Genomic DNA, 26,746 nt, shown 5'->3' with positions numbered 1-26,746 from the left:
TATTTGTGAATCAGAAAAATATGTCTGTACCGGTAAATACTCTTGAGACAAATCTCTCCCTTTATAGGTGTTGGGTAAAATGACAATAATATACAAGTTGCATTTTCAGTTGCAGGAATTATTTCTCTCTACAAGTCGCTAATGGAAAACGCTCCCTTAATTTTTTGAATGACCCAATAAACATGACCATAATTGATACGTGATCCTTGCACTAATACACATTTCATAGTGCCTTAGTTAGGTGCAGCATCCACCTGTACTATTTGGCGCGAACTGTAGGGCACAATGACGTCATAGGGTAATGCGATACAAATTAATGGCAGCTGCCGTTAAGCACGATGGAAGAAATGCAATGGCCAAGCCACAAGAAAGCAGTGTAGCTATAATCTTAACCATACTTAATGCGAAACAAGGCAACCATTTCAAACATTTACAAGCAATTTACCCAAAATTCATGTATTGTTCAAACCTTGAAAACAGAACATTAAAGTTCCAGGATATTCAAGGATTTTTAGCACCCGTACAAGCTCAGAATTGTGTGCAAAACCTTTTTAAGTGATTGACCTAATGTTTCAGTAGCAGTCAGATTTATAGCTTTGGGACAGACACATACAAGTGGATACATATTTATTTTCTTTTGTGATCTAATATTCCTACTTTTTGGTCTAACTTGTTGGTTTAAGCTAACTTGTGGTCACCGATGCCTGTTCAAACCTACGGCACTGGGTTGGAAAGAGATACCATCAGGATACTGGATTTTCTGCCATATTTTCTGAGCCAAATCCATTTTTCTAATATTTACACAAAGGACCATTTATGCCAACAGACGTCGATAGTCCATTTTTATTTGCGGGCTTAATATTCATCTTCTGTTACATGGTCGAATAAGTTTCATAATTGATCCTTACTGTTGCTTTAACTTAAAAGATTCCAAAATGTGATCACACTGACACATTCCATAAATTGCCATTTTCCCCAATATCAGAGGTGTTGCAGCATGCATTTGGAGATATTATTAGACCTTCATTCACACATTTGGAGATAAAAAGCGCTTAGGACTCATGCACACCCACATGTTCACAAACACACAAACCAACGCAGACTTTTCATTACAGGTGTTTTGATATCCGCCTTCAGACGAGTGGGGGCTGTTTTGATGAAATTCCTGCCAAACGAATGGAAGCGACACTACACAATAAAAAATAAAAACATCATCCACTCACACCGTCTGCAACAGTCCAGCAGAGGCGGGGGCGTCCTCTGAGTGACGGGCAGGATGCTTAAAGACTGCGCATCAGAGCAGGAGACACACCAGGGAAGGCAGGAGCTCCATCAAAAGGGACTCGGCGTCGGCAATCTGAGCGACGGGGTTGCCGCGGAGATCGAGGTGTCGCAGCTTGGGGCAGGTGGCGAGCGGACGCAGGACAGCTAGCGTGGAGATGTCTGAGCGTGCAGGGTTAAAGGAGAAACTTTTTATGGGCGAGTTGTTGAGACGGGTTGATGCATATGTCTCATCATCAGCAGGAATGACAGAGGGCAATGCCACAAGATAACAAACAATGCAATTCAGATCTCGGCGAAACAAAGATGGGTTACACTACACTGCCTTATTACCCAGCAAATTCAATAAAATTAAAGATAATTATGAAGGGCAATACTAATCAGCAATCAGTGGTAGTTCTCCAAGCCAGTAAAAATGGGGTGGAAAGTATGAATGCATGAGAAAAGGGATAAATGGATCTGAACAGCGCTTCAGCCTCCCAGTTCAGAGGTCCCAGGTTTAATATATATATGTACGTATACGTAGACGTATATACACAAATTTATACATACGTTTGTACAAACACACACAGATCGATATATATATATATATATATATATATATATATATATAGGCAGCACGGCGGCGCAGTGGTTAGCGCTTGTGCGGCACAGTTCATGTCATGGGAACCTGTCGTGGGTTCAAATCCAGCTCCAGACTTCCTGTGCGGAGTTTGCATGTTCTCCCCGTGCTTGCGTGGGTTTCCTCCGGGCACTCCGGTTTCCTCCCACGTTCCAAAAACATGCATTTCAGGTGAATTGGCCGGTCCAAATTGTCCCTAGGTGTGAATGAGCGAATGAGTTGTCTGTCCCTGTGTGCCCTGCGATTGGCTGGCAACCAGTTCAGGGTGTCCCCTGCCCACTGCCTGGAAATGGCTGGGATGGGCTCCAGCCCTCCCGCGACCCTAATGAGGATAAGCGGTACGGCTAATGAGATGAGATGAGATATATATATATAAATATATATATATAAATATATATAATCTGAATGACTCAATGTTGATCTAAATGACTAACGATGATAAATGGAATCCACCAGTTTGTAATCAAGTCTCTGTATAAATGCACCTGCACTGTGATAGTCGCAGAGGTCTGTTTAAAGCATAGAGAGCATCCTGAAGAATGAGGAACACACCAGGCAGGTCCGAGATACTGTCGTGAATTTTAAAGCTGGATTTGGATACAAAAAGATTCCCCAAGATTTAAAGATACCAAGTAGCACTGTGCAAGCAAGAATATTGAAATGGAAGGAGTATCAGACCTCGGTAAATCTACCAAGATTGGGCCGCCCCCCTCAAGATTCAGCTCATACATGATCAGAGATGCAGCCAAGAGGCCCATGATCACTCTGGGTGAACTGCAGAGGTCTACAGCTGAGGTGGGAGAATCTGCCCATAGGTCAACAATCAGTTGTATACTGCACAAATCTTGCCTTTATGGAAGAGTGGCAAGAAGGAAGCCATTTCTTAAAGATATCCATAAAAAGTGTTGTTTAAAGGTTGCCACAAGCCACCTGGGAGACACACTAAACATGTGGAAGAAGGTGCTCTGGTCAGATGAGACCAAAATTGAACTTTTTGGCAACAATCCAAGACTTATGTTTGGCGTAAAAGCAGCAAAGCTCATCACCCTCAACACACCATCCTCACAGTCAAACATGGTAGTGGCAGCATCATGGATTGGGACTGCTTTTCTTTAGCAGGGACAGGGAAGATGGATGGAGCCAAATGCAGGACTATTCTGGAAGAAAACCTGATGGAGTCCGCAAAAGACCTAAGACTGGGACGGAGATTTGTCTTCCAACAAGACAATGATCCAAATCAAAGCAAAAGCTACAATGGAATGGTTCACCCAAAAACATATCAAGGTGTTCGAATGGCCAAGTCAAAGTCGATACCTTAATCTAATTGACATTCTGTGGAAAGAAGTGAAAACTGCTGTTCACAAACACGCTCCATCCAACCTCATTGAGCTCGAGCTGTTTTGCAAGGAGGAATGGGCAAAAATATCAGTTTATCGATGTGCAAAACTGATAGAGACATACCCTATACCCCCCATACTTCCATATTCGAGCAGTTTTCTCATTAAAAAAACAACAATAACAAGTTAATCCAGTAAAGTAGTAAAAATTATACTTAAATTGAAAAAAGTAATTACTGGTAGAAAAATTAATGTGCGCAGGTGGAAGGGTAGATTTAAGTTACATTGTTCTTTGATACAAATAAAGAGGTTATTTTTGGAAAATCCGATTTAAGCCTTTAATGTCTGATTCACAAAAATGGCACAAATAAAAATTAGACAATGATTAAACACCCTAAATCCTAGCTTATTTTTTAATAACTACTGCAGTCTAATTATCTGATTTTGAGATAGTCTGTTCTTCGCAATCCTCTCAGGAATTCATGTTTTTCACCTCTGCAGAAAAAGAAAATCAGGCTAAGCTTTTGGGAATCTGATAAATCAAAAATCTAAACAAAACCATTGCACATTATATCCCATGGTGAAGCAAGGTGGTGACAGCAGTGTGCTTTGAGCTTTCTTTAAGCTTTTCAAAATAGAGGAAATGTGGCAAAAAAGTTGAACTCGCCTGCAAGAAAGCTGAAGAGAAGAAAATGAATGTATTCCTTAGTGGGCAAACCAAATCAAACTGAAATAGTTGTTGTTTGTTTCTAGAAAAAATGACAGATCAAATGGAACTTTTCTATGTTTTAAACCATAATTTAGAAAATGTGTACCAAGTCAAAATAATAATTGCGACACGGTTGTACAATATACATTACCGGCAGCTTCTTTACAAGATTCCAAAAATGTGAATTCAACAATGTTGTGTTGACCTGTTATCGCCAAAGTCTTTGCACAGGAGGCCTGTCCAAACAGAAAAACAAAGATATACTGTACGTACACTAAATACCTTCTAACCTTCAGAGTTCGTTAATCGCCGCTAAGAATAATGGAGGAAATGAAGCATGTAGGACACAGTGCCACAGTGAACTAATGATGCGCGTTTGTTTTGTGAAACCAAAAATTTAAGGTGCGGGCACTCAAGCGATCCGATGAAGACAAGTTATCACACTAAAAGGTTGAAAGTGGGGACGAATGTGTCTTGCTTAGTCGCTTAGTCTTTGTGGATTTTTTTTAAATGATCAAAATTGGGTGGTATGTTTAGATGCAAGCATTTACCTGATTGAAACGGAATCTTGCCAGTATTCAGATTATGGAAAGCCATGTTAACGTGCATTCTGATCTCGGCTAAATATGGCTTGCGGGCCACATGAGGCCCGTCAGTCTTTTTCATCCAGCTCGCCAAAAGAAAACAGTCAAAATATAATGACTAGTGATGTGTTTCTCTGGACGAATCCCTGAACTGTGTTACGAGTAATTTAGATGAGTGATGGTTGCTAGGTTATGAGTGTAGTTTGAAATAAAAGTAGCAAAGAAACACTATGGATTCCCCTTAACTTTGCCTGAGTCCGGAAGTGTTGCCTTACAAACTTATGCCAGCAGGCATTAATCACTGGGGAAAAAAAGAAATGCAATGGCAAAGCCAAGCGGCCAGCGAGCCAATTTTAAGCAGACTTGTTAAGAAACATGCCAACAACTTCACATGTTTAAAAGCACTTCACCCAGAATTCTAGCATTTTCCAATCCTAAAAAAAGCAACATTAAAATGTAATGATTTCAAGCACCCATATGCACCCTAAATATTACTATTGTATTACCGTCCCCATGTAAACGTAGTAAATGTTTTCCTGATCTTTATTAAAACAAGACTATATCAACACCAAAAGTTATCTCGGACTTTTTAGTTGAACACAATCCGTTTGTTTGATGTCCTCTCTCAAGCGAATCACATCTTTGGGAAGATTTATAAATAAACCAACATCCTGCATTAAAAGACACAAACGATGTTTAGGAAATGGGTATAAAATACTTATTGACCATTTGTTCATGTCTGGCTTCTAATTCCGCAGAAAGCAAGTCGTTCTGCGTGGTTCAACAAAGTTTAAATGATTTCTCTCTCTCATATTATATATATATATATATATATATATATATATATATATATATATATATATATATATATGACGGCGTTTGATGCTCACAATTGCTTTGCAGCCATGAGCCTGGCAGGTTAGGGCCTGATTCTAACGTTTACTGAGTCACCGCCAACTGTGCGCGCGGATTAAATGCTGTTGACGTTCCTTTGAGAACAGTGATAACGTGTAAACACAACACCGCCCCACAGAGGAGAGAATGCCTTTCCATGAATGGATTATGGATTTAGGTCTACTTTTTCACTTTAATGTGACTTTATGTTTATTATTCTGGGCAACAATACAAATAGGGGCTTACAAAATAATATAAATAAATAACTCTTTGGCGGCAACAGCGTAGCCTGAAAAGGTTGTTGCGAGGTCAATTTTGTTAGCAGATGGGCAATTGGCTGAACATAACTGGCATTGCTCTGGTGTGTAAATACGATTATGCTTTTGGGCTCAATAATGTACAATAAAACCAGACTATAACAGGACCTGGTGGGTTTAAGAGCAGCCAGATCATCATGTCTAACGGTTTTGTTAGACTGTCTGGAGGTAATTAGCATTATTGCAATGTTTTTTATTCAGAACATCAGCTTCAGCTCGTGGATATGCCCACTCAATATAACCACAATGCCATGAAAAAGTACAGTATTGGCCCCCCCTTCCTGATATCTGTGTTTTTTAGGTTTCAGATGATCAAACAAATATTAACATCACATAGACAACCTTAGGGAATACAAAATTACATTTTGAAATGTTGACTCAATTTATTAAATCAAAACCTATCTGGTCCTAGGTTAAATAGTAATTGTCCCCCTTGTCACATCACAAGGTAACTGTAACTACCAACAGTTTTGGGAAGGCCGAGTTCAATTCCACAGGCAACGACCAGAATGTATTCCCATCACGTGTGTTGAATCAAAAAAATTACTTAAATTGAATCTGAAAGTGAATTAGGATACTAAATCTCAGGAACATGAGATCCAGAGGAAATTAGAAAAAAATGATTGAAATTTATCAGTCCGGAAAACTTCACAAAGCCATTTTCAAGGTTGTAAGGCTGTAGTGAACCACTGTCAGAGCCATTATCTACAAATGGAGAAAACTGGGAAACGTGGCAAACCTTCCCAGGAGTAATGAACCAACTAAGACTACTCCACGAGTGATACCACGGCTGATCCAGGAGCTAACAAGAGAACCTCGAAAAACATCCAACGACATGCAGGTCTCGCTTGCCTCAGTTAAGTGTTCATGAGTCGCCTATATGAGAAAGACACTGGAGAGTTCGAAACCACTGCTGTCACAAAAATACATAAATAATCGTCTTGTATTTGCCAAAAAGCATCTTGATTATCCTCAAGACTTGGAGAAACATTCTGTGGTCTGATGAATCAAAAATGTAACTTTTTGGGCAGGTGTGCCGCACGTCTGGTGAAAAAATTCGCACAGCATTTGACAAAAAGAACATGATGCCAACAGTAAAGCACGGTGGTGGCAGTGTAGTGGTCGATGTCTGCTTTGCTGCCTCAGGACCACGACACTTTCCTGTGCTCGACAGAATAATGAATTCTAGTGTTTACCAGAAGATGCTGAAGAAGAACGTTTTGGCCATTAGTTTGTACCCTCAACCTCAAGTGTGGATCATGCAGCGGGAAATTGATCTGAAACACACGAGCAAGTCAAACTCTGAATGGCTCCAAAAATAAAACAGAATGAAGGTTCTGGAGATGCTGTGGTGTGACTTTAAACGGGATGTCCATGCTAGAAACCTCCAATATGGCAGATTTGAAACAATTTCGCAAAGAAAAGTGGTCCAAAATTCCCAAACAGCGTAGTGGAAAAACTTGTTAACATTTGATCTCTGCTATCACTGCCAAATGTAGCCCAACTTGCTATAAGGTTCAGGGGGCAATTACTTTTTCACAAAAAGCTAGATAGCTTTTGATTTTTGGGGTGCCTTAATAAATGGAATGAAGATTTCAAAACTGCACTTCATATTTGCTGGGGTTGTTTATGTGTTATTTTCAAATTGGTTCGAAGATCTGAAACCTTTGTGAGTGATAAAACACAGAAATCAAGAAAGGGGGAAACACATTTTCACTGAATTGCATCTAAAAAGGCTTCTTCAGTGTCATTTGTCATCAAAACACTGAAAAAATGCTCACGGGAAACACATAAAAACAGATAAAAATTGTTATGAACCTAAAATGTTTCTTTCTAAATGAGGAACGGAACCAGAATAAAAAAAACACATCCAAATTGAAAGAGCGAGGTTATGGCAATACAAGAAATTGTGCTAACCAAAAGGGAACTGTGTCGTTGTGTCCACAATCTCTCACTAACATGGGTACATTTTGCACTTGGGAAGGTAAGGCACAGCTACAGGGAATATAACTTCCCGTTTGAAGCTCAGTTAGAACACCTTATTGCAGCGTAGGTGTGGTTCAATTATCAGTTTCAAAAATATAAAAATAAATCCTATCAGTACTGTAGCTTTCAATTTGTTGCTGTGTTTATTTGTGCTAAGACTTACCCTAACTTTGTATCTTTAAACTGTTTAGAGCATCCAAAAATAATTTTAAATTCAAAAACATTTGTTATTTTGTGGATTCATCAAATAAATTGTATGCGTTTTAATGTCAATGCCCAAATTTTAAAACAAATCAGTAGTTCAAATTATCATTGTAAGAAACGGATTATATTTTAGTTACCAACTAGTTGGCTCTTACACGTCACAATATTGAGAAAAAATATTTTTCCAAAATAAAGTAAAGCGAACATATTCATAGATATATACATATACAAACACATATGCACACACACACACACACAACATATATATACACGTTTTATATATATATATATATATATATATATATATATATATATTTGCAAATATATGGTCAACACTATGTATTTGTCAATTGAAAAGAATACACATTTTATATCCATGTAAAATATTTTTCCCCTGACAAATACCTACTATTGAGACATTGTAATCCTAAAGGTGAAATAAATGATTGGATAATTATAAAAGTAGTCGGTGATAAATTTGACAATGTTCCTCTAATGAAAATTTTAAAAAATATACCAATTAATAAAAGATGGCTAACAATGAGTTGCTGCACCTCTTTACATCATAGCCGAATTGCATGTGTGTCATAGGTATAAAAGTGCAATATTTTTACTTTTAAAAGGTGAGTATTTACCTCCTCTCAGGCGTGATAAGCTCCTTTTACCCTCCCCTGAAAATAAAATTGTGTGATGGAGCACTACGACTTTCTCAAGTGGCAAATGCTGAAGTAGGAAGGATACTGTTATCCTTCAAGAGGACCTCCTCCAGTTTGGGTAGGCGGTAGACTCCTTCTAAATTATCTATGGCGTTGTTATCAGCTTCCAACACCTACAAGTGTGGAGGTTCATGAAGTGGAAGGAGACATATTGCAAATCACACACACAAAAAACAAAGTAAATAGTGAGCACTGCCCCGACAGGACACATATCGAAGTTGTTTGATTTTTTACCTCCAGGCACTGCAACATAGAGAACTGAGCAGAAATACGACGCAGCTGGTTAGAGGACAGATTCATGTGAGTGATGAGGAGCAGCTGGTCCAAATGGCACAAGGTGGTCAGGTTCTGTTGGATGTGGAAAGAAGCCAGAATTGATTGCGCGATCGTCCCCCGTAGTGACTAAAGTGCCGAGAGTTGTTACGCGCAAACCTTTTCGGAGACGCTGAAGACGCGCACTTCAGCATACTCCATTTTCAAAATGGTGTTTTCGATCATAAATTTGCTGCACAGGTCGCTGTAATAGGCCGAGCGCATGGAGTCCACTTCCTGAGGGGGCCGAGGGGTGTGGGTAATTCAGCGTGCAGTGTGTGAATATATTGCCGGTTAACAGAACATATATCAAATTGCTGTAGATGCTACCGCTTACTTTGAGAGTTTGGAAATGATTGAGCGTCTCCTTTTCATAGCCGAGGGGGTCTAGCGCCCTCATCAAAAGGATAATGGTCAGCAAGCACCCTGCAGGGAAAAACAGAATACACTGAGCCATATGTATTCGATGGGTCTGAAAATCAACACCAAATGACTAAAATGATAAGAAGTACCAATTACAATACTATAAAATGATTGTTTTTTTATCCTTACTCTAGGTCCAAATAATAATAAAAAAGCTTTTGTCAAGGACAGTGATTTTATGGGCGTGCTGATGAAAATGGTGAAAGTAAGAAAAGGACGGTTTCAAACACAAATTCCAACCCAAATCCCCCAAAAGATGAAAAAAGGGTTTATTCAGGTGCATCCAAGATAGACATGTACTTGCACGCACCCCACAAGTAGCTTGACAGAGGCTGCCTTTGCTGATTTCAGCAAGAAAAATGGCATCAGCAAGTAGAACATTTCAAATTGCGGCCACCTTTAAGGTAATCTTTTTACTGGTAACACTGGTGTGACTATTTTTTTAAATGTTTGTGGCTAAACAGGAGAGCCAACAGTGACTTTCAAGAATGGTACCATGTTTATAGCAAACTGCTAAGGGAAATTAATGCACTTATGCTTTGCATCCTTTTGGGGGGTTGCATTGGTGTTATGACTGTACCGGAAACAGGCCTATTCCTACTTCAACCATTGTCGTGCTACACTAACAAACAAAAATTAAACACGGTGACAAGCATGTGACCAGTCTCCCCCTTGTCCCCCGACCGCATTTGCTAAAACAACGATTAAAACAGATAAGCTAGGTGGGAAAAAAGACACAAGAGCTCTTTGAACTAAGTTGGGCATTGTTAACACATAATAGAGAAAATATTCTACTTTCAACATCACCTCAAACTACACACCTCACCTTATCTGTTATCTGTGAATAGGTCAATTTAAGTCATTTTCTTTGGCAATTTTGTAACTCTGATTTCTACATTTCAAATGTCACAATTTTTAAGCACACCATGTGGAATTGAAACCAGGTGCAGTGTAGGATATGATATAACCTGAGCCAAGGTCTCTACAAAATACACAAAAACTCAGATACACACAAGCAATTGAACGCAACCACTGCCAGTTCCAAAATGAACCAAAAGCCAGATGTGGTTGGCCGGGGACCAATAACGAAAACCTGATGGACTCTGCCCTCTTCTTTGGGGGGTGGCCCGCACCATAGGCTTTGAGTCCATCTGCAACAAAACTGCCCTCTGATATCTGAAGCCAAATGTGGACTTGCAGAAGTATGACTTTGATATAGTGAAAATTAATTTGCCAGAGAGATGTCTCCGCAGAGGGGGAGTTTATTCAATAAGATCCTTTTTTCAATGCAGTCTGCATTTCTCGACTGTCATTTGGCTGAAGGAAGATTCTAAGTTGCTGTGAAAGGATCAATATTCGGACGATGGAAGAGGACAAACACGTTTTCCATTCTGATTAGAGAACTTGCAGGATGACAACTTCAACATCGAACTTTAATTACACTTTGGGGACAAAATTATTGCTACAGAACCTCTTTGTTAAGAATCAATCAGAGTGTGTCCTAAAGTCACAGCCTTGGACAGAAAAAAGAAAAATCAATGCTAAGTCTGCCACAGTATGAAACTATCACTGAATCCCCAAAAGTCAATTGTCAATTAATCAGCTTCTGTTCTGAGATAAGCTACAAATAACTGACACCCTTTGTAATTTATAATTTAACAACTAACGCTGTGGATTTTAACACTGAATTATATAAACACCCGAAAATTTTAATATGCAAAAAATACATCAACATATGTTATTTTTTATTTGAAAAATTGTGGGGGGAAAATAATGAATAAAAACACATGGGTGGCAAATTGTTTAGAAGTTAAATTTGCTACAAATAATGAAAAACTCTACTAGAAAATAATTACAAAACAACAAAATAAAAGAGGTAGTTGAGTATTTAGTTTTGCATGACCAGGCTTTTTCTTACTAACCCCAGCAAATACAATAACTATGCCGTAGTAAATAAATCTAGAAAAAAGGTTACTAGTGGAGACAAACATCAAATACAGAACCTAAAATTGCATGTCTCCTTCAAAACTCCTCTACTTCAATACCGCGGGACTATTATAAATGTGTCAGGATACATTCATCCTTACGATGAAAGTTCCTCAGATTGTAAACTGCATCCTTGCCACAAGGTGCTTTGAAAAACTATCTATTATTTCTTGATCTGGACAGCACCAAGAGAGAAACCGTACCAAATGGCAAGTAAGACATTGCAGCACCATGAAACACGTGCACAAAAAAATGGCATTTAAAAGCATTTACATTTATTGAGCGGCTCCAGTTCTAGCAGCTGGTTACATGATTGTAACTCAGACTGCAAAACGGAACTCTTTTCCACAGAGAGTTCACTCCTGTGGGGAAAAAAAGACAAGACAACACTTTAAAAATTCTAAAACCATTTCTAGAGGGGTGAAAGTGGCACTTTCATCATGAAACAAATAATTACCTGAAAAGCTCCTGATCAGTGGCAGAATCCCGACACCAGCTCTCACTTCGACCTGAGGAAGGGAACTTTGTTTTGAAAGTTTCGCAATGATCTTAAATTTGAGTAGGCTAAAACAGGTGGTTATTTGGTTTAGTTTTTTATGTCTTCTATAAAAGCAGATTAGCAGAAACTTAACTCATCTACTGAACAAAATCTCAAGTGAACAAATTAAGTGTTTAGCATTTTCTCATTTAATAATCAGTGGTGCATTTTAGTAGGTACAATGTTGGTAAGCAATTTAAGCAGACTATTAATTCAAACTAAATAAAAAGAGAAAAAAAAACACTTATTTCTCCTTTGACACAATAATACATATGAATAACAGGCATTTTTGGTTTGCAGAATCGTAACCATTTGTGTCACTTTATAACAAACAGCAAGATCAGCCATTTTTTGACAAATTTAAAAATTGTATAGCATTCAAAACCTCCAAACACTTAACTATATGTTGGCACCAACTTAAAAAGATGATTTTTTTTCACACCTCCATCTCTGTAAAATGTTTTTAAAGGAGTTATGGGAATTGAAATTACAAAAGATTCTGATAGAAAAGAATAGCACAAGTTCTTATTTGAACTCCTGAATTAAATTTTCCTTTCTGGTCACAACTACACCTATTTTACGAGTATAGAAGAGCCTTAGCTTCGGTTAACAATGTGACACACTCTCCGTGCGCTAGTCCATTTTAATCATTTGGTCCTAAAGAGATGGATGAATACAATCATTGCTTCACCAGTGTACAGCGCGCAGTCTCGACGGATGTTTTTTTCAGACCAGTGCACCATTAGATTGTGTTCATCAGAGATGTCACTGATGGACCCAGGAGGAAGATTGCATATCTGAGTTGTGCTTAAGAAAAGTTTTGCAGGAACGGAAAAAAAAACTCAGTTCAAAATGTGAGAATGATAACTGGAACCAATTGATCACAGGAGCGCAAAAGCGACCTGAGCCTCTTTGCATGAGACTGCATACGGAGTCTGCTCATTAACAGTGAGAGTGACCCGATTTAAGGTTTTTTTTTTTTTTTTTAAGCCACAAATGGGACGCACAACAACTTCTGAATGGTTCAAGTATTCTCCATTACACTGTCCTTCCAAAGACAATTATTCAGCCCCACTGACAATTTGCTTATTAGTAGGCTGAGGAAGATACTTTTCACAGAACTGATCCTCATCAGTTCTGGCCTATTGAAGTGCAATTCATTCTAACCACTAGTGACTGAGGACAGGCTGGAAGAACATTGCAGCCAATGGCCGTTATTTTGATGGGGGCGTGAAGTAGTCTCTATGGTAGTCTATTGCTCTAAAAATGGCAGGCCTTTAGTGCATCCTCAAATATAAAACCAACCAATCATGCCCTATCCAATGTGTAAACAACCAGTGGGTAATAGCACTCTCATGGCATATTTGGCAGAATTATAACCAATGTCCTTAAGGCAGTAATGGTTTCTTACCAAGAAACCAATCCGCTTAAACAGAATGGGAAACAGATAAGGGTATTTGGTCTTATATTTTCCAGGCTTTTCCTAGCAGCAGGCCTGTAAACAAATCACGAAGAGAATTGCACCACACAAAAGTTATAACTCCCAAAAGACATCAGTTGTCTGCCTTTTTAAGTAAACACTAAGGAGCTCTGTGCTGGTAGCTCCTGAAAACTTTAAAGAAAAAAAAAGGAAAAGTCCTTTTGTGAAAGCGGCAGGGTGAACAATCTTGGCACATGACACAGACAATCTCATCAGTGTTAATTAATCTAGGCCCGACTAGTTAACTGATAAAATGGGCTCTTGCGGGAATTAGAACTAGAAGGAAGCAAAGCTTGCTGTAGTATCCATCGTCTTAATAGGGTCAGCTAAGCTGGAGGCCATTTCAGGCTGCCGGGAGACACATTGGATCAGTCACCTATCAACAGGCATTCGCACTTTAACCAACTCACACTTTGATTCTGAGGTAGCCAAAAAGACGCAAGTGCTTGGAGTCAAGTCTAGCCTTGATTTTTTTTAACATGAGGAGTTGTTGAATATCGAACATGAATATTAATGGGATTGTTGGGAAAATCGATCCAGGAAAATCAGAACTTGGAAACAAAAGGATACCCAGACGGGACTGTGTTTGAATATTGGGTGGACGCTCCTCCAGTCAACTTGTTGCGGTTGCCCATCAAGCATCAGGAGCAGGTCCCCGGGCAGCGCCTGCATGAAAGCATGTGGGGCAACAACAAAAATGTGCAACACTGTAATATACATATGACTAGGTAAGTAAGTAAATAAATAACCCACCAGAACCGGTCTTGAAAAGGCAACCGCCACAGTCTCTTCTTCTCGGCTGATGTATATACAACTTATCATCTCCTTACGCTCAGCTGTTTCACAAAAAAAGACGCAAGCGTAAAGTTGGGACCATCAGAATTAAATATACTGAACATGTGCTATTTTTTGTGTGTGTGTATATACACACACACATATATTATTTATATACACACACACACACACACTTTATCGGGACAATTACAATTGCTTTCAATCAAAAATCTGCACCTGACGAAAATTTAAGACAGCTGTATAAAATAAAAATACATCGTTTGAACATTATTTAGACAAGACTTTGAATCAGTACACTGCAAAAAAAAAAATAGTATCTTGCTTAGGTTATTGGGTACCATTAGCAGTAACATGGCAGACAATAATGTCAGCTCCTTTTAGGTGAGGCTCATCTTATTTATAATAAAGGCAAACTTCTCGACCTATGAGTATTTTCAAAAGTGTACTTTTATATCATAGTTCCATGTTTTCTTTTTAATCATATTGTTTGTTAAATAAGTTAAGCTTTCTTTACCACTAGGAGGCGCTAAATAAAACATACCGTTTCTTTGACTGCTAATTGACTAATGACTAACTAAAGCTTGAAAATTAGCAGCATGTCCGAGTCATTTAAAAATAACCATTGCATTTCAACCCTTCATTTCAAAAAAGTAACATACCATAAAACTGTCCATTTTTAAAATGACAAAGTCATCAAATTAATTTATTGCTAATATAATTTATTTATACCCCAACCCTAAACACACAACTGAAATTACAAAACATACACAAATAGTATTAAGACGATGGATTCTGCAGCAAACCTTGCTTCCTTTTCATTCCAATTCCCAAAGGGAGTTGAACTCATGCACAAAAAAAAAATAAAAAAAAAAATGGTGCAACATATCCAAACGAACTGACATGCATACTTCAAATATTGACAAGTACATGCCCACTTTTCAAGCACGTTCTTTAAAACCTTTCCAAACACATCCAATTATATGCACTTTCATACAAATTAGCATGCTCAAAAAGTAATACCTCTGCCAAGCAGCCAACGGTAGTAGAACCAAGCGCTTTGGTCATTGGGGTCGGTGAAAAAAGCATTCTGCACAAGCTCATATTCTGAGAAGAAAAAATGACGCTGTCAAAGTGACCAGTAATATTAGAATATTTAAATTTAGTTAAACAAAGTGTCAATCACTTTTTCATTTAATCAGCGTTGTGAAACTTTGTATGCAACGATATTGGACATGGCACTCCAGGGTAAAAATTTAATAAATACTTTAAAGAGAAAAATAAGAAAAGACTGACGGGATAAATAGGCAAAATTTGCACAAAGTAGTGTTTTACAGATGCAATGAAAGAACAGTGCATTGTGACAGTAGCGCAAGTTAAATCAAGTCATGTTTATTTGTATAGCCCTTAATCACAGAGTCTCAAAGGGCTGCACAGATCAAAGACTATTGCAAACTATTATTACAGACTATTATGACACCATCCCCTCATCTAAAACCAACATGAGGGCAAATGATACACATATTATCAGTGAAGTGCAGTGAAAGGTAGTGCAGTAACATAGCAGCAACCAAAATTCCCAAATAAGTTGCTACAAATGTATTTTCATAGTTTTGCGCACTTGTGGAATGATGGTTAAGGCCCTGGGGAAGAAACGGTCTCTGAGCCTGTTTGATGTTGTTTTAGGGAGAGCAACATGCCAAAGAGGGCAGCACGGCTGCGCAGTGGTTAGCGCGTGTGCGGCACAGTTGTGAGGTCGTGGGAACCTCCTGCGTGGGTTCAAATCCAGCTACCGGCCTTACTGTGCGGAGTTTGTATGTTCTCCCCGTGTTTGGGTGGGTTTCCTCCCACATTCCAAAGACATGGATTACAGGTGAATTGGCTGGTCCAAATTGTCCCTAGGTGTGACTGAGCGAGCGAGTTGTCTGTCCCCGTGTGCCCTGCGATTGGCTGGCAACCAGTTCAGGGTGTCCCCTGCCCACTGCCCGGAGATGGCTGGGATTTCCTCAGAGGTGAAATATTCATTTCTGTTTTACGTTTTCCTGTATAAAAATGTTTTCTGACCTGAGACTACAACTGGGACAAAATGAATGTAGGGATGGATTTCCACTGCTTTTCTGAATGACCAATGTTAGTGTTTTAATTTCATTAGAAATCATTGTTTTGTGACCCATGCGGTACTCTAAAGAAAAAAGTTTGTCTTAATAATTTGAACCGGCAATGTTCAGTCAATTATAAACTTAGGGAAGGGGTGTCAATTACTAAGGGCTTTCCACAATTCCCACTGCTCCAATGGTGCGAATAGTGGGAAATTACTGTAAGGCATTACAGTCTCAGTCACTTTTTCTCTTGACATGCACCGTTTGTCTTCGGTGGAATAAATCCACTTTAATAAAGTACAGTGCTTACTCATTTAGAACGGTGTAGGTGGATTTTTTTTTAAGTCAGCAATATTCTTTGCCTGCAATAGTCCAAGACATAGCTGCATGACACATCTTTCAATTTTGGAGTCAGGCTGCCCCCTATGGGTGGGAGCTATTTAATACCATCTGGACGGTCTTCAGACGATTTACCTTTGAGCAGCTGCTCTTCACATACGCGATGGGAGTGTGTCTGCAGTGAGGAAGGCAAAGACCCCAATGGGGACCCCAAGTTGGACTGCGGATGGAGCAGAGGTAGGAGGGTACTGCGATAATGCCAGCTGGAGTAGTTGGAGAAATTGGAGCTGATGAGACGATCGGTGAACTCCAACTCCTTTCTCGCTGGGACGGCGGATTTCTTCACCACAATCCGTCTGTAATCCCAACAGTGAACTGTTGGAGACAGTGAGACATGGCCAAAACTGTGTCAGATGGCCAAAGGCAGGGTACCCTAATTAATTAGCCAGATTTTTCTACTTTCCTGCAGGTATTGGGTAAAAAACAACAAAAAGGAGGAATTATCTGTAGTACTGTAAGCCATTAAGCCCAGCCAGGCCCTCCTTGCTGGCATTAACTAGAGTGCGGACCCAAGGATCATTTTCAAAGTGTTTCTTTATTGGTTTATTATTTTTATTGACTTTTCTTGAATTAATAATTGATCCTTTGGAGCATGGTTTGGCAAACATTTTGGGTAGTGGGCCACATTTGTTGGAAGAAGACAAAACAGCTGACTGATCTAAATGATTTTTTTGTAAATGCCGATAGAAAGTTTTAAATCTAATACCTCAGTAATACATGAGGAAAATAGATTGAAATACACAATCCCTTTTTAACTTGTTGCATTTACCTGCGCAAGATGTGTTTTATAGTCTATTTCTTTATAAAAGGGATCATTTCATCCACTTGTTTCGAAACAAAATGTAAAAATAAATGTATTAATTTAAAAATAAATACTTTCAATAGGAATAATAGCCAAGTACTATTTCTTCTAATGGATTTATTGTTGTTTGACTTTAAACTAATTTAGTATACAAAAAGTTAAAACTGTTTTGTATTGTATGATTTAGTTTCGGCTTGTAGAAGGATGGACACCACCAGGATGTACTTGCCCAAGACACACCACAGGAAATAGTTCCCCTAGGACTCTCGTAGTTAAGGGATCCAACTAACCAACCAACCAACATCTGTTGATATTATGTATATTTTGTTTTTCTTTTTTCAAGACATCTCAGATATTTAATCTTTTAATCTGTTTTGTAGTTTATTTTTGTGGCACTGAAAAGTAAACATTTTTAATTAACATTTTGTTGTGTCATGTGTATTTCTGGGATTCCATGTTGCTTGACTTTAAAGTTGCCTAGAATAAAAGTTACAATAAAAAAATACAAAAATAATAAATTATTAAAAGTTAAAATCTTACTGTAGCATGATAAAAGAATAGCCATTATAATACATAGTAATATTATACATCTTTTTTCCAAAATTATTAATTTGTTTTAATGCATTATGTTACAATATCCTTGATAACATACAGATTAAAAGGAACAACAAAAATCTGAAGAGCCGTTTGGGAGCCGAAAGAGCTCACTCTTTTTGGTAATCCGAGCCAATCGTCTAAAACAGCCGAATTCCCATCACTACCAAATCATGAAATTGATACCGCCTCTGCTTCAATTTCAACTATGAAAAATCCTGTAAGTGTGAATGATCTTTCTTTTAAAGAGCGATACTCACAGTTGCGGTCATCCAGGCTGAGGCAGCGGTCACAGAGGCTCAACTCTCGGGCCCAATCCATTCCAGGCGCCCGTTCCGTGACCCAGCTCCGATGGTGCCAGCTGCCGTATGACTTTGGGTTGACTTTCAGGCAAGACTCCAGAAAAGATAGCTCAACTTGGTACATTTTTTGCACTTCGATCTCATCTCTGAAATCACATGATATTAAACCTGTTGAGTCACCTTCCATGACTTCAAAACAGTGTCTGAAACTCATGACAAAAAGTTACCGGACACCAGGGCAGAAAACTCTGAAAAGTTGCCTGCCCCATTTTTCACAACTTGAAACACAATAAGACGCCTAATCGCAAATAAACCCATTGTTGCAAAGTATTAGGGATTGATATTCTGAATATACAACAGAAAAACTCTTTAAAATTAAGTTTATTATAAAAATACTTAGAACATTCATTGCATATAGGAGATCGCTGGTTTCCATATGCCATCACCTGTATTTACTCATCTTCATTCATGCAATGTTCGCGTTGCCTGGTCTGCTAAAAACCCTGTGAACTCCTCTTTTCACGATGCTTTTAATGTACGTTTACGTTTTTTAGCGTCATAAATTTTGTTCGCTTCTTTTCAATCTTTCTTCTGGGGCTGAGGTTTTAGCTTGATTCCTGGTAAGGATATGTCAGAGTGTACATTTTCCTCATGCGTGAGAAGAAAAGCAGGACATTGTGGTTCAGCCTTTAAGCATATTTTTTCCTCAACAGCAAGCAAACAAGAACACGGCTCCATTCAATACAACATGGCAATCAACAATTAGCAAAACGAAAAATGGTGCGTGCGTAATGACGTCACACAATGGAAAATGTCTTACCGCAATACCACGAGTAAGAGCACTATCAAATTGACAAATCTTAACAATTCCTAACCACTTATCCATTTTTCTTGTGTTCTATGTTCGTCTACTTTGGAAAATGATATGCAAATGGGTGAGCTTATAACGCTGGGGAAAGTCCGGAAGCAAGAAGTTATTCGATGCAGGATTCTGATTGGCTGCAGAGTATACAAATTGCCAAACGAACCGAAATTCCGAAATTTCCAAAACGCATAAAGATTTCGAAATCGGAATAAAACGTTTTGTTTGTAAAACAAATTTAAAAAGTTGTCGGCCACCCAGGCAGAGACGTTTTGTAAGTTGTATGCCCGACGTAAAAGATGCACGCCTCGGGCGTCTGGGCAGACGTTATTTCAGACACTGCTTCGAACACATGAAAACAATTTCAGAAGTCTAGACAAGCTTACTTGACCGCCTCTTGGTGCATGAGGATCTCTCTTCTATAATTCCAAAGGGTTGCAAAATCAGGGTTCGATGATAGCAGCTGCTGGGTCAGGTGTAGGGCCTCTTCATCACAAATACCTTCCTTCCTCTGTCACATATACATTTTAGCAATTAGTGTTCCCTCACTACTTATTGCGGGTCACTTTGATGGGTGAATTAATTTGTGACTATTGGTAAAACAGTACCGGGAAAAGGTAAGCAGTTTGAAAATTAAAAAGTAAACACAGTTTAGTTTTATCTGCTCAGAATAAGTTTACGAACAGAGCCTCTTGGTGCATGGAGAAAGATGATTTGAGATGACTCAGCCGACCAGCGTCTGACCTGAAGCATGTCAACCCCTGCATTTACGAGCTGGCAGAGATGGGAAGCTGCGTCGGTGTCATGGTCTTTCCGGACATTTTCAACATCTTACCTAGTTTTTACTATTCTGTGTACAGTAATGCTAATGGTGATTCACCCTGGTCAATCCTGGAAGGGGGATTACCACATGTGAGGTCCTTTCTCAAGGTTTCTCTTTTCTCCTCACACTGAGGGTTTTGAGTTGTTCCTTGCCCGCATGCTGGTTTAAGATCAGGTAATTGTGCAATTTTGTAATTGTAATCCTGTGCAGTCCTTAGGGACATTTTTGTGATTGAGGGCTATATCAATAAATGTGACTTGACTTGACTGTAAACTAAAAAGTTCATATTAATTCCACATTTTGCAAATTAAAAGTTACATTTACTCAGTGTAAGAAGTGAAGGGTGAGATGTGCGTTTCTGGGATGTTCACAAAAGCCTAATAGAGTTATGAACGCCGTTTACACAGTGGTTAAAATTTATTTAGGCCTGCAACAAATGTCAATCCAAAATACAGAACATTATTTTAAATAGGCATTATAAGATTACAAATAATAATATTTTAAGTGCATCACGCCCAAGAAGCTACAGTTCCTATCAGAAGTTACACAATACAAACGTTTGGGTTTTCATTCTCGTTATTGAGGTTGAAAGCTCTATGAAAAATTTATAAGGAAAATATGTTTGCAGTAAATCACCCTGAAAGTAGATACATTCAACACGATAGGGCTGCTGTGGACGAACGAATATCTAATAAAATACTGTGTAAATCCTCAATAACTCAAATTCTTTTGTCAAAAAGCACCTTTGAAAAACACGCATCTCGCGCTGCTGTGTATATCTTCAATTTCTTCTCCCGTTCCTTTCTTTTCTCCTCTTCCTGTTGGGCGGTTGACTTTATTTTCACTCGCCCGTGCTGTCAAAAATTAAAAATTGTACGTCATATGCAAATATGATATAGTGACAAACAGGCAGAAATCCATCACTCACCATGTTATACTGTTTGGGAAAGATATTATCCTGAAAAACTGTAAAATCACATATTTAGCAGGACACAACAAAAAAGAGAGAGATATTTAACGAGACCCCTGTTTAATTCATAAAAAAAACATATATGAAGTATGAAGTAACATAGGAAAATAATGAGGTCCGTGCACACTTGATCAATTTTTAAAAGCATCCCAATAAGCTCCATTCGTAATAAAACAACAACAAATACACTTCTACTCAAAGCTGTTTGCATGAAATACAAAGAGAGACATAAAGGTAAATAATCCCGAAAAACACGCACCTTGTTTTCACCGTGCTGTCTAAAGGCAATTTTAAATGGAAAATTGGTTCATGACAGTCATCCGCGTTTACTTCCGTCTCCTTTAAATGACGTCACCGACACGCCTTTCAAGTGTTTTTACTGCCATCTAGCGGAGGGAATAAACCAGATGTCAAAACAATGCAGTGTACTTACTGAATATGATGTACTGTACATAAAAACTGGGATTAAAACACAACTCTTTCATTATCAACGTTAAAGTAACCTACCTGTCAACCTCCACGGCTCCATGCCCTTAGAGGCTGTCTTATATCTTACACCATTTTTGTCCACATTTTACAGTGAGGATATAAGGAAAACAAAGAGATAATGATGCTGCCACCACCATGTTTGACTGTGGGGATGGTGTGTTGAGGTTGATGAGCTGTGCTGCTTTTACGCCAAACGTAACGTCTTGCATTGCTACCCAGTGAGTAATTTAGTAAAGAACCATCCAGTTCAGAAAAAAACGGTAATATGGTCAAACTTTCTTGTCCTAGTTTTGCAACAGCATTTCTTTTTACTAGCTGCAATTTTTTGATGTTTAACATCGCGAGACTGGAGAGTGGTACATTAAAGTAATCGAGACAGGAGCTAACACACGTATGAATTATAATCTTAGCATCTGACTGGGACCGTATATAATTCATTTTTACAATGTTGAAAGAATGGGAGAGGGCTGTTCTAGGAATGTTCTTAACTTGTAACTGAATCGACAGATTTGGGTCTAATATTATTTTTCATGGCTGTTATTAAATTTATCAAGGTTCAGAACAGTGTTTGAGAACAAGTCACAACATTGAGCTGGACCAATAGATTTTATTTTTTTCAGGGTTGAGGCACAATAAATTAAGTGATGTCCATCTTTGTTATCTCAGTGATACAGGCCTGCAAATTTCCACAATTTAATGAAGCAGTTTCCTCAATTGGCAGATACATTTGAGTGTCGTCTGCATAGCAATGGAAAATAATATACTTGCCAATAATATCACCCAACAGAAGCATTTAAATGCCGAAAACAAGTGACACATAAGTATGGAAAGATATTTTGGAAGGATGTGCAGTATTCACCATTTCAGTAATAGCTTGGTTCAAGAGCTCACTTCAAATATAAAACCAGATATTTAGTGCCATCTCGTGGAATTTAAGGTGATAGCGAGATGTTACGTTTACTGAAAATGAGACGACGTTAAGGACAGTCCAAGTATTGTCCAAATCAAACATTAGTTTGAATACATGATTCAACTCAAATATAGAGAAAACTAGCTCTGTATATTTTCTTCAAATAATTTCCAGCGCAATCAAATCCACTTAACTTTAAACGTTTTTACTTCTCAAGAAGTTTGTCTGGAAGGGATGATTATAATTCACCCAAAATCTACAGGAAACCAATTTCTAGAGTAAAGATCATTGCAAAAAAGGAAAAAACGGAACCTGCCTGCCTGAGGACATTGGCTCTGCAGGGACCTTTGATAATACTATGAATAGGAGGCCCAAGACATTTTTTTTAATCATTGATTATTTTGATTTCAAACATTTTACTGTGGTACTGTACTAAAAGGTTTGAACTCAAAATAATGAAACTAAATGAAAAAAAATCAATTCGAATGCATTCTTAAAAAAATAACAAAAATAATATGTCTTGAGCCTCCTATTGTAGGAAAACGTATTGAAAGTCCAAACAATAAAACCAAAGGCTACCCCACAGAAAGGAAATGTAAAAAAAATAAAATAAAAATGGCATTTCAGGCATACAATTATACCACTAAACTGGGACATTTTTAAGGTCATCATTTAAATCATTCCATAAATGAATACCATTTGGGTAGCACAATAGCCTTTTAATGTTGTGCGATAATATTGAACCTTTGAATAATACAGGTAGATTTTTTTTTCCTAATCTATAACAGTGTATGAAACACATGACAAAAACTCTGAAAAGTTGCTTGCCCAGCCATAAAGTTGCCTGCCCCATTTTTCACAACTAGAAACACAATAAGACTACGTAATCGCAAAAAAAAAAAACAATTGTTGCAAAGTATTAAGGATTGATAATCGGAATATATAACAGAACAACACTTTAAAATTAAATTTATTCTAAATCTTCTTATAACATCCATTGCATGTATATGACATCGCTGTTTTCCATCTGCCATCAGTATGTACCTGTATTTACTCATCTTCATTCATGCAATGTTTGCGTTGCCTCATCTGCTACAAGCCACGCAAACTCCTCTTTCCACGATGCTTTTAATGTACATTTGCTGTCACGGACCAGAAACGGACACAGGACCCAATAGCGCTCGTTTTCTCAGTTTTTATTAATAAAGAGGGAGAGCGGGGCTTGCTTCCACGATCCGATGACTGACGGACCAGAGGAGCGGTTGATGCGGAAGTGGCCTTTCCGTGTTTAGCGAGGAGGATCGGAGACAGGCGGACTGGAGAGCAAAGGCGGTGTCAAGTTCGGAAGCGAGGTCGACAACAGGAGGCAGGCAGGTAACGGGGCAAAACAGACCAGGTAACAGGCAGGCAGAACGGGGCTAAGTCAGGTCCGGAAACAGGTTGGCAACGAAGATCAGGCAGAGAAAAGCAGGGCAGGAACAGAGTCGGATGTAAGGGCTTACTGAGCTGGTGGCAACAGTTCGCATAACGATCTGACGGCTTCCTCTTGGAAGCCGGGGGTTTAAAAAGAGTGCATCAGCCAATCCGCTGTCCAGGCTGTTGGCGCCAATTAAGCAGTCGCAGGTGCTCTAAATCCGTAATCATGACATTTACGTTTTGTAGCGTCATAAATGTTGCTTCTTTTGAATCTTTCTTCCGGGGCTGAGGTTTTGGCTTGATTCCTAACCACTTACCCATTTTTCTTGTGTTCTCTGTGCGTCTACTTTGGAAAACAATATGGAAATGTACGACCTTACAACGCTAGGGATCCCAAGAGCCAAGAAGAGATCCGCAGGTTCGAGAGCGTTTTCCATCCGGGGCCGATGCTGTGGATTGCTCCTCCCCCTGAGATTCGATCTGCAACTTCAGCAACTTAAAACAGACTTCTGTTCTATGGCATATGAATAACCTTTATTTTATGTTGACAATATCTGTTTTTTATTTGTTATTGCAACATTCATTTCAGCCTGGTCATCTTGATAGGGGGATTTCTTCATTCTCTTCATTTTCCTCATGTTGAGGTTTTTGAGTTTTTCCTTGCCGTAATATAGGTTTTAGATCAGGGGGTGGTGTAATAATAGTTTGCCGTTTGCAATAATCTGTGGTCTGTGCAGCCCTTTGAGACTCATGACTTGTCATGACTTGACTTGACATGACTTGACTTGACTATTTATAATATTATCAAGGGTCCCTGCAGACTTAATGTCGATCCTCAGGCATGCAGGTTCAATTTTTTTTTCTTCCAATGATCTTCACTCCAGAAATTAGTTTTTCAAACCTCACACTTTAATGTTTTACATGTTTACAAACATCTTGTGTTATCCCCTCCCTGAATTTCAGTGTTTCCTCATTTGAGACAGGCTGTTCAAGTGTTGCTTTAAGGTCGTTCCTGCGCCTGTCTGCTGCCATCCCTATCACTGTGCATAAGCCTCACTCGGGTGCCTTTCCTCACTTGGTTAGTCTGTGCAGTAATTGTATTTTACTATTTTTATATTTTTTATTCATTTTATTTTCTTAAATTAAATAACGTGTGTGTGTGTGCGTGTGTGTTCGTGCGCACACGCGCATTTGCATGTGCGTGTGCGAAAGTGCAGCATTCCAAGTTACTTCCTCATTTACAAAGTTGCTTGCCCAGCCATAAAGTTGCCTGCCCCATTTTTCACAACTTGAAACACAATAAGAAGACTACGTAATCGCAAAAAAAAAACAATTGTTGCAAAGTATTAAGGATTGATAATCGGAATATATAACAGAACAACACTTTAAAATTAAATTTATTCTAAATCTTCTTATAACATCCATTGCATGTATATGACATCGCTGTTTTCCATCTGCCATCAGTATGTACCTGTATTTACTCATCTTCATTCATGCAATGTTTGCGTTGACTCATCTGCTACAAGCCACGCTGTGTGTGTGCGTGTGCGTGTACGAAAGTGCAGCATTCGAAGTTACTTCCTCATTTACAGTACAATGAATGTTTTTACACAGCACTTTGAATTGCAATTTTAATGATAAACAAATTTGCATGATACAAAATTAATTTACTCATTCAGAGAATGTACATCAAAATTCATCACAAAAAACATTGCTAAACATGAAATACAAAACAAAAAAATGGAATTATAATAATGATAAAAAAAAGTGGGCAGCACGGCGCAGTGGTTAGCGCGTGTGCGGCACAGTTCTAAGGTCTTGGGAACCTCCTGTGTGGGTTCAAATCCAGCTACTGGACTTACTGTGCGGAGTTTGTATGTTCTCCCCGTGCTTGCGTGGGTTTCCTCCGGGCACTTCGGTTTCCTCCCACATTCCAAATTGTCTGTCCCTGTTTGCCCTGCGATTGGCTGGTAACCAGTTCAGGGTGTCCCCTGCCCACTGCCCGATGATTGCTGGGATGGGCTCCAGCACCCCCGCGACCCTACTGAAGATAAGCGGTGCAGACAATGGATGGATGGATCATTTCTAAGTCTGTTAACCTTTGGAAAATATTCCAAAGGTTTTTCTGTTGGATTGTTGAAGATATCAATCCAAACATAAATATGATTTGAGATAATATTGTCAAAACAAATCAAACTCAAATTATGAGATGAGATTAAAAAAAAGTTGAGACTCCTCACACAGATTTACACTCCAATGAGATGATACTTCTCGTCATCAGGCAAAGAAATTGTTTGTGATCCATATCCTGACGACACTGAATAATTGAGTGTCAGGGTCGAACCCTGACTTTTGCCGACTTCGAGCTTGGAAATCCAGTTCAGAACTTTATCCATTTCATGGGTGGATTTACTCACTGTAAATGAAAACAAAACATTTAATGTAAAGTATCAATTCCACATAGCACATAATAAAAAATAATATAATTAAATGTTCTGCATTTATATAGCGCTTTTCAAGTCAATGACTTCCCAAAGCGCTTTACAGTTTGCTTCACATTTCCCAATAGCGGCCTTGTATTGCAGCCATGTAAGACGCTAACCTGCTTATTAGGGGTATTAGGGGTTCAGTGTCTTACCCAAGGACACTTCGACATGTAACATGGACAAGCCGGGATTCGAAGATGAGCGCTCTACCTCTTGAGCTTATGCCGCCCCTAATTCATTATCATTATAGCATTTCAAATGCACAATAAAATCCAAGAGTCCCATCCCGATGATGCAAGAACATTTACAAGATAAAATACCACAGTGAAAATTAATAAGTTACTGGTATTGGTATAGTTCTAAATAATAATATTTTATTATTATTCATAATAATAAACATTTTAAAAGAGCTG

General features: G+C 38.6%; 2 protein-coding genes across 7 annotated transcripts in view; both read right to left on the bottom strand.

Annotated features, from left to right (window-relative positions):
- Window positions 1–534: 534 nt before the first annotated feature.
- On the bottom strand, window positions 535–21,373 carry LOC148355613 (geranylgeranyl transferase type-2 subunit alpha-like). Of its 3 annotated transcripts, XR_015852249.1 has the most exons (18): window positions 21,292–21,373; window positions 20,991–21,028; window positions 20,806–20,916; window positions 19,626–19,750; window positions 18,336–18,523; window positions 16,755–16,994; window positions 15,205–15,288; window positions 14,143–14,225; window positions 13,960–14,055; window positions 12,601–12,706; window positions 11,829–11,880; window positions 11,645–11,733; window positions 9,300–9,388; window positions 9,083–9,199; window positions 8,885–8,998; window positions 8,570–8,763; window positions 4,101–4,185; window positions 3,788–3,989 (listed from the first exon to the last, which is right to left on the bottom strand). XR_015852249.1 is itself a non-coding variant. In XM_088349959.1 (17 exons), the coding sequence occupies exons 2-17, from the start codon at window positions 20,991–20,993 to the stop codon at window positions 1,295–1,297; spliced, it is 1,734 nt and encodes a 577-aa protein (XP_088206085.1). In that variant the 5' UTR covers window positions 20,994–21,028; window positions 21,292–21,373; the 3' UTR covers window positions 535–1,294. The 3 variants fall into 3 exon arrangements, 1 of the variants encoding a protein (XP_088206085.1); XM_088349959.1 differs by lacking the exons at window positions 3,788–3,989; window positions 4,101–4,185 and adding an exon at window positions 535–1,443 and having other exon boundaries at window positions 8,676–8,763; XR_015852248.1 differs by having other exon boundaries at window positions 3,788–4,185.
- A 4,029-nt stretch (window positions 21,374–25,402) lies between these two features.
- Window positions 25,403–26,746, bottom strand: part of LOC148355562 (GTPase IMAP family member 8-like) — a 61,709-nt gene continuing 60,365 nt past the window's right edge. For 2 of the 4 annotated variants that reach the window (XR_015852319.1, XR_015852320.1), the window contains exon 9: window positions 26,114–26,263. Coding sequence is in view for 1 of the 4 variants with exons in the window: in XM_088350561.1 (XP_088206687.1) it covers window positions 26,094–26,263 (170 nt within the window). In the remaining 3 variants the exon portion in view is untranslated. Of the gene's footprint in view, window positions 26,264–26,746 lie in introns of all 4 variants that reach the window. The other 2 variants (XR_015852318.1, XM_088350561.1) reach the window with 2 other exon arrangements.

The sequence above is a fragment of the Urocampus carinirostris genome, chromosome 12 (assembly GCF_059441175.1).
Source record: "Urocampus carinirostris isolate Australia breed hairy pipefish chromosome 12, RoL_Ucar_1.0, whole genome shotgun sequence".
NCBI lineage: Eukaryota > Metazoa > Chordata > Actinopteri > Syngnathiformes > Syngnathidae > Urocampus > Urocampus carinirostris.
Note: the sequence above shows the minus strand (reverse complement) of the source record. Positions and strands in the feature narration are given on the sequence as shown.